General features: G+C 50.1%; 1 protein-coding gene across 1 annotated transcript; it reads right to left on the bottom strand.

Moving 5' to 3' along the window:
* Window positions 1–270: 270 nt before the first annotated feature.
* Prss45p lies at window positions 271–6,053 on the bottom strand. Its single transcript, XM_028787050.1, is given in 7 exon segments — window positions 271–534; window positions 826–989; window positions 1,855–2,129; window positions 2,581–2,728; window positions 4,475–4,501; window positions 5,961–6,035; window positions 6,038–6,053. Coding segments are annotated over 7 exon segments (969 nt in total).
* Window positions 6,054–7,411: the final 1,358 nt, after the last annotated feature.

Genomic DNA, 7,411 nt, shown 5'->3' on the forward strand with positions numbered 1-7,411 from the left:
CAGAATCACCCCCCAAAAACCGGGAGGGGGGCGAGAATAAAAGAGAAGAGAGACAGCTCATGCTGACACAAGTTTAATCTCTGTTCTTGGTCTTAAATTCCAGAATGCTGCTTGAGTGACCAGGAGAAGGGGAGGACAGCTCAGAATCAACAGTCCTCCCTGCTAGGAGGCCAAAGCAGGATGCAAGTTCTCCAGGGACCATTGCATGTCTACTCTGACTCCTGTGGGATATGGGTATGCAACTGTGCTCAGTTATCTACCTAGTGCCGTTCAGCAGAGGCAAAACCGGAAGACGAAGGGGTGGGGAAGTCAGGGGCTCACTGGGAGCTGCAGCAGCCAGGGCAGGAGAAGAAGCCAGGAGGGCCCTGACAGCGGCCCATGGCTCACTTGCTCCTTGATCCATATGGTGTATTTGGTGATGCGGGTGTACACATTTAGATTCGGTGTTTTGGCACAGGTCTTCTCCCATGAGAATACCCCGGCCAGAATCCATCTGCCGTCAACTTCGCAAGCCAATGGCCCCCCAGGGTCTCCCTGGAGAAGACAAAAGGACTGATGGAGGCTCTGCTGGGACCAAAGGACCTACAATGCCCACCCTCTCAATTCTGCTTGAGAGAATCATTTCTCCTGGAGCTCACTAGCTGGGGTCCCTTTGTTTCTCAGTTGGACACCACACCTATGAATTGCAGCCAGCAGCAGTCATAAAGGACAGTGAGAGCAGAGTCTAGTCACGGTAAGGGGGAAAGAAACCGTGCCCCAGGGAACAGGCCCCATCCCAGGACTCACTCCCGAGAAAGAGTTGCCAGAATACTCCCAGAAACTCACGTAGCACACGTCTTCCCTATAATTGGTGGTACAGATCATGTTCTTCCGGATAAGGGGGATAACTCGGGGATAGGAGATCTTCTTGTGGAAAATACTGTCACAATTCTTGTTGTCTATAATGAATACCTCAGCCTCCCAAAGCTCTGGAGTCAGTGTCAACTTGGCTGTAGGGAGCATAAGGGATAAGCTGTGACCCTACACTCCACTCAGCCCTGGCTCTGCCCAGTGTCGTGGACCTTCCTGCAGGTCAGCGGAGCTCTACCCTACCGCACTGTGTATCTTCCTTCCAGTGGTCTTTCTCTGCAGTGCAGGCCCAACATAGCAAGCCCCTCAGCAGGAAAGGTCTCGGTTCAGGAGCCTCTTCTCTAGGGAGGTTTTGCTGCTGAATCCAGAAGGCTACTGAGTACCAGAACAACCACTTATAACTTGGGATGGTAACCCTATGATTTCTCTTTCCATGGCATTTGTTCCCTTTGTCCCAGCCGACAGCTACGTCTAGGCATCAGGTCATCTATCTGTTTGGAGCTCAGCGCAGATCCTCTGACCTTTGCTTTTTTTTTTTTTTTTTTTTTTTAACAGTTTCACATGGCCCAGGCTGGTATGAAACTTACATACTTGAGGCTGACTTTGAACCCATCACTTCCTGGCTCCTCCTCCCTAATGTTGGATTACAGGTGGCATTCATCCCTACACTTGGCTTCTTGGACACTTGCTTTGTCAGCCTCTGTACTGCTTGCATCACTCTGTCCTTTCTTGCATTCCAATGCCAAGGGCTCAGAGTATGGCAGCTGTTTCAATAGTGACCAGGGAGGGAGGTGAGGAGGAAGGGAGGGAGGAGGACTTGGTGACTCTAAAAGGCAGAGGATTGCACCTACCAGCCCAAGCAGTATTAGCCTTACTGCAGTGCTGTGTGAGTCACGACAGTGAGCACCACATAAGGAAAGACCACAGCCATAGCTTCCTCAAAGGCATCATAAGGGAGGCTACAACAAAGACCCAAAGAGGCGTCCCCAACCTCATCCAACTTACCAGAGGAGTGCTGCTTAGCCTGGCCCCAGCCAGTCACCCAGCACCTCATCCCGACCTTGAAGTTGAAGTTGTGCTCTGGGAGACAGATGGGCTGCACGTACTTATTGAATGTGACAGGGGTTTCAAGACAGAGAAGGGCAACGTCGCTTCTGATGAAGTTCCGGCCCCAGTACTTGGGATGCATAATGATGTCACCCACAGGAATCTTCAGGGCCCGGGAGGAGCCGTTGGGGTGGAGCGTGCTGCTCCCCAGCATCACTGAGTATTCTTTGTTGCTGCGGGGAGTTCAGGAGCCCACCTGGTAGACATCAGTTTCCCGCACAAGTATGCACCTGCCTCCTCCCGGACCGTTCCCGTCTCTGAAGTCCACTCAGTCTGGGCTAATATAGCCTGGGGTGCTCAAGGGCAAAGACATAACAGCCCTCTCATTCACAGTCACATTGAGTCAAGGTGTGTGGGTGTTGGTACCCATAAATATTGTCCTGGTGTGTGTGTGGGGTGTGGGGGGTGTGCTGGGTTTTACTGTTGCCCAATTTAGGATACAGTCTCTATTGCTTGGGGTCCTATCCCAACTTAGTCAGAGGATCCTGTGAGATCTTGAGCCTGGCTCTTCCCACTCGTCACTGTTCCCACCTCCTGCATGGTTTCCTATTAGTATTGAGGGAGGTGGAATGGGCCCGAGGTAGCTCTTGGTCTTTAGGTCCTGGGTACACGGGTCACACTCACCCCTGGATGCAGTGAGCCGCGGACACCACCCAGCTTCGATCAATGAGGGCCCCTCCACACACGTGTTCATTTTCTATCTGAAGGCTCACTTCCCAGGGCCAGTGGTGGCTCTCCTCCAAGTTGTCAGGCCACCAGGGTGTGCCGCAAACTTCAGAACAGGCAATGCAAGAGAGTACAGAGTCCACAGAGAGGAAAATCAGAATGATCAGGAACACGTCACCCTTGGGGTCAAGTCGCCAAGGCTGTAACATCAGAGGATTCTTCCCATTTCAAATAGAAAAGACTGTCAGGGAGAGAATAGTGGCCCCCAAGGATGCTACTGAACCGAACGAACAATGACAGTTACAGAGATAAGATATAAAGAGACATAAAGAGACATAAAGAGACAGAGAGACCTTTCAGCTGGAGATTGGAGAGTCACAGAGGGACACTTCTGCCCAACCTCAAGACAATGCAGAAACAGAACAGGGATTTGAAAACAAGAAATGCCTTTCTTGCACAGGATTCTGTTCTTCAAAAGCTGTACCGTCAGCTGCATTTCTTTGATGACAAAAAAATAAATATCTATGAACTTCTCTATGGGAGGTCTTTACCCTAAGCAGTCTGCAGCTCTCAGTTATTAGTTTGTCTACTGGTCTACCAGTTGACAAGGTTTGGCAAATGCCTTTAATCCCAGCATTCAGGAGGCAGAGACAAGCGGATCTCTGTGAGTTCAAGGCCAGCCTGGTCTACACAGGGAGTTCCAGGATAGCCAGGGCTATAGATAGAGATCCTGTCTCCGATAGACAGGTAAAATAATAAAAATAAAAACAAAAAATTGAAAAAGAGGAGACAGAAAACCTCAAAACATATTTATAAAAAGAAAGAGTAGGTTATGGGCAATAATATAACAAAGCAAAATTACAGACACATTTGGAAGTGTCTTAACAAAACTGATGGTGTACTAACTCAAAAAGCTGGTGAGAAGCTGGAGAGGCTGCTCAGCGGTCAAGAGCACTTAACCAGAGACCCAGGTTTGGTTCTTAGCACTAGCATGTTGACTGACAATCACTTGTAACTCTAGGTCTCGAGGATTAGATACCGTCTTCTGGCACAAGGCACAGACACATATACAGACAGTCTTGCACAGAAAATTAAAAAAAAAAACTATTTTATGTCCAAATAATAAACATCTTTAGGGGGCTAAGGAGACAGCTCAGCTGGATAAGTGCTCGGTGTGCAGGCATGAAGACATGAGTTCAATCCCCAGTACAGGGTGAACCCAGGCATGGTAGTACACACTTGTGATCCCAGGGCCAGGGAGAAGGGACAGGCAGATGGCTGGAGCTCACAGTCTATCCTAATCAGTAACCTCCCAACCAGCGACAGACTCTGTCTCCAGAAACCGAGTGGCCAGCATGTGAGCAACAACAACTGAGTTTGACTTTTGGTCTCCACATGCATTTGCACGTACATGCGTGCGCACCCCCTTTAAATGAGACTGAATTACAGAGGGAAAATTGAAAGGGGCGAGGCTTGGACAGAAGCAAGAACGTAGTAAATCAACCTCGTAGTCAATAGTGAACCTTACAGGAGCCTAACAGCCCAAGGCAACCCACTCCTATGACCCCAACCATGCAAAAAGACAGGAAGCCCTGGGAGCTGGGCTCTTGAGACAATGGCCCAGGAGGCTTGTTCTGCAACTGTGGGAAAGGCGCCACGCCTGAGCTGAGTTCAAAGTGGCTCTACATTCCCATGGAAGACCCAGGCATCCTTTGTTCCAAACAGCAGGGTTGTGTCCTGGCAGCTACATGTGCTGTTCTCACCAAGCCAGAGGTGCTTTTTAGGCAGAGACGTTGAGAACATATTTTTACCAGAACTGAAACTTTCCCTGCCACGAGGCCCATTGACCCACCTGGTTTCCTGTGGTCCTCATTGTCACCTGAAGAGAAAAGGAGGACAGCCGTGAAGCAGGAACTTGTGGCAGGATAGCAGTAAAGGGGTGTGTCGTCACTGTCATCATCATCAACTCATTCATTGAAGAGTACTTAGTCTCATACTGTTCCCCAGTCTGAAGTCACAGACTGGGAAACAACTGTGCAAGGGCCTATCTGGAGACATGTGTTGCCCAGCCCACCATATGAGATGGGGCGGGGCCTGGGCCAGAGGCAGCAGGTGAATCCAGAAGATGTGGCAGGTGGAAGAGACAGCCGAGAGGAGAGAACACCAGGAAACGTCTCAAAGAGGAGAGAAACAAAATAAATATTTATTAAAAAAAAATCCCTCCGGGAAGAAACACAAATATATTCCAGAGACTCTGGAGGACAAAACCAACATCCGTGGTGGAGGAGAAAGATGATGTGCGGGGGTGGGGTAGCTCAGTTTTCCCGGGGTAACTGAATTCATCCAGGGAGCAAAGAAGAGGGAAGAGGCAAGGAATCAAACAGCACCTTCAGAAACACCCTTACATCAGAGATGAGCAGAGACGGGGTGGCCTGATGTGAGTACTGAGGAGAGGGGTGTGTGTGTTTGCGTGCGTGTGTGTATGTGTGTGTGTGTGTGTGTGTGTAATCCCAAAACTAAGGAGGTGGAGACAAGAGGTTCAGGACATCAAGGCTACCCTAGGGCTCATGAGACCTTATCCCCTCCTCCCCAACACCACCAATGAAAGAAGAAAAAAGGGGGAAAGAAAGGGGCTACGGGAGAAGCCACGGGAAATTAAAAAAAAAAAAGGAGAGAGAAGTCAAACAAACAAAACCAGGAACAGTAAGGGGAAGAACACGTCAGGAATGGGCTGAGGATTACATGGGAAATAAACGTACCGGAGGGAAACACGCAATGCTAATGACTCTTGGGGAAAGCTGGCCCTGGGAGGGATGGCAGGGGAAAGGCGGTGCACACCTCACACCTCGGGCTGGTATTGGAGCTTGACTGATGTAAGCCCCGCCTCTCAGCATGGGGAGGGCCCTGCTCCAGTCCCACCCCGCTCAGGAAGCACACTCTCTTTGGCAGTCAGATTTGGAGGGATCTCTGGTGGCTGCGGGGCAGGGGACTATGAAAAGACAGCCCTCAAGGCTTCTTTCCGTGACAGCCTCTGCTAGATGGAAAGAAGCCAACGTTTAGAATATCATCCTTTTGAGAGGATGGAGACAACACGATAGGCAGAAGGCGCCCGGCTGCGGAGGGAGGCCAGGGATGCTCCCCAGGCCTGTTGTCTCCAGGAGGCCACAAGGGCGCAGTTGTGGCCTGAGGAACTTAGGAGTGGTAGAAGAGAGGTGACAGCGAGGTGGGGATGGCACACAGAAGTTTCAGGTGGCAGAAAGGAATAGCCAACCTGAGCAAGACTGGAGGGGAGAGGACCCAGAAAGAAAGGACAACAGAGAAGGAGGTGCCTGTCTCACCTAAATTTGGCCGCGGAAGCAGCAACTGTAGCACCGCCAAGCAGGTTAGGTTCCAGCGCCTCAAGGATCCAGGCCGCGCAATGACGTAGCCATCCATGAATATGTCCCTATGGATGCCAGAGATAGCTCCGGCGTGCTGTCACGTGCCCACACCCCAGTACGTGATGGCGTCTAAGACACGTAACTGACCTGGCGCCAAGAGCCTGACCATGCCTCTTCAGGGCCTTTGAGTTCCCGCATCTGGACCCACACTAGTCCTTAAGATGACTTCGGATTCCTTGACTGGGACTAGATCCCAGATTCCAGATCTATGGACTCACCCTCAGTGCTCTGTGATCGTGGCGGCGCATCCTGGGCCTAACTGGTCGAAGATCCATGGGCTGGGATTGGCAGTTTGATGTCCAGCCTCAGGGTATACCCTTGTTCTTAGTCTGTTGCACAAGGCATTTCACAGTCACTATTGACTGGGGCCTGGAAAGCCCAAGAAAGAAAATAATACAGGCAGGAAAGACGGTTTTGAGAACGTAATGGCTGAACTGGCTCTAAGACTAAATCAAGGCGGGATCAGGATGCTGAATAAAGAAGGGCAGCTGTCCTTTTCCACAGACCAACAATATGACAGGAGGTTACCACTGACGGGGACTGGCTGTTTTTTTGCCTGGCTTTGGTCATAAACAGGGCTTTTCACAGAAGGATGATCTTTCTGTATTTACAGAGCCTAGCAGAGATTGGGAGGTGATCACCAAAATTTTTCTGTTCCCTTTGTTTATTCCAGGTGTCCAACAGAACTCTGGGGACCCCATCACCCAGCTTGTCATTTAAATTTTATATTTTTATGTGTATGAGTATTTTCTCTGTATGTTTGTCTATGCACCACAGTATGTGTCTGATGCCCACAGAAGCCAGAAGGCAGCATCAGATCCCCTAGAGCCGGAGTTAGAAGCCACCATGTGGGTTCTTGTGAATCAAACGTTGGCTCTGTAGAAGTTCTTAACCACTGAGCCATCTCTCCAGGCCCACAGCCTGGTGTTTAAATGAGTTTGAATAAGTAAACAATGCCAATCGAATGTCGAGGCAGGCAAGAGAAGTTTGCCTTCTGCGGGTATTTGGTTCCCAAAGTTAGGCCTCCTCCACTCAGCTGGACCAGCAGCTCCTGGGAACTTACTAGAAATCTTCATTCTCAAGCCCTGGCCCAGACTTCCAGAGTTGAAGACTCCCTTAGTGAGACCAATGATATGGAGTGTGTGTGTGTGTGTGTGTATGTGTGTAAGGCAAGGTCTGTGGTGATTTGAATAGACTTCACCCCCATAAATTCAGTTGTTTCAACGTTTGACCATGGAGAGTGGCACTATTGGAGGTGTGGCCTTATTGGAGTAGGTGTGGCCTTGTTGGAGGAAGTGCATCACAGTGTAGGCAGGCTTTGAAGTCTCCTATGCTGAAGGTCTGCCCAG

The sequence above is a fragment of the Grammomys surdaster genome, unplaced genomic scaffold (assembly GCF_004785775.1).
Source record: "Grammomys surdaster isolate TR1022 unplaced genomic scaffold, NIH_TR_1.0 125606, whole genome shotgun sequence".
Taxonomy (NCBI): Eukaryota; Metazoa; Chordata; class Mammalia; order Rodentia; family Muridae; genus Grammomys; species Grammomys surdaster.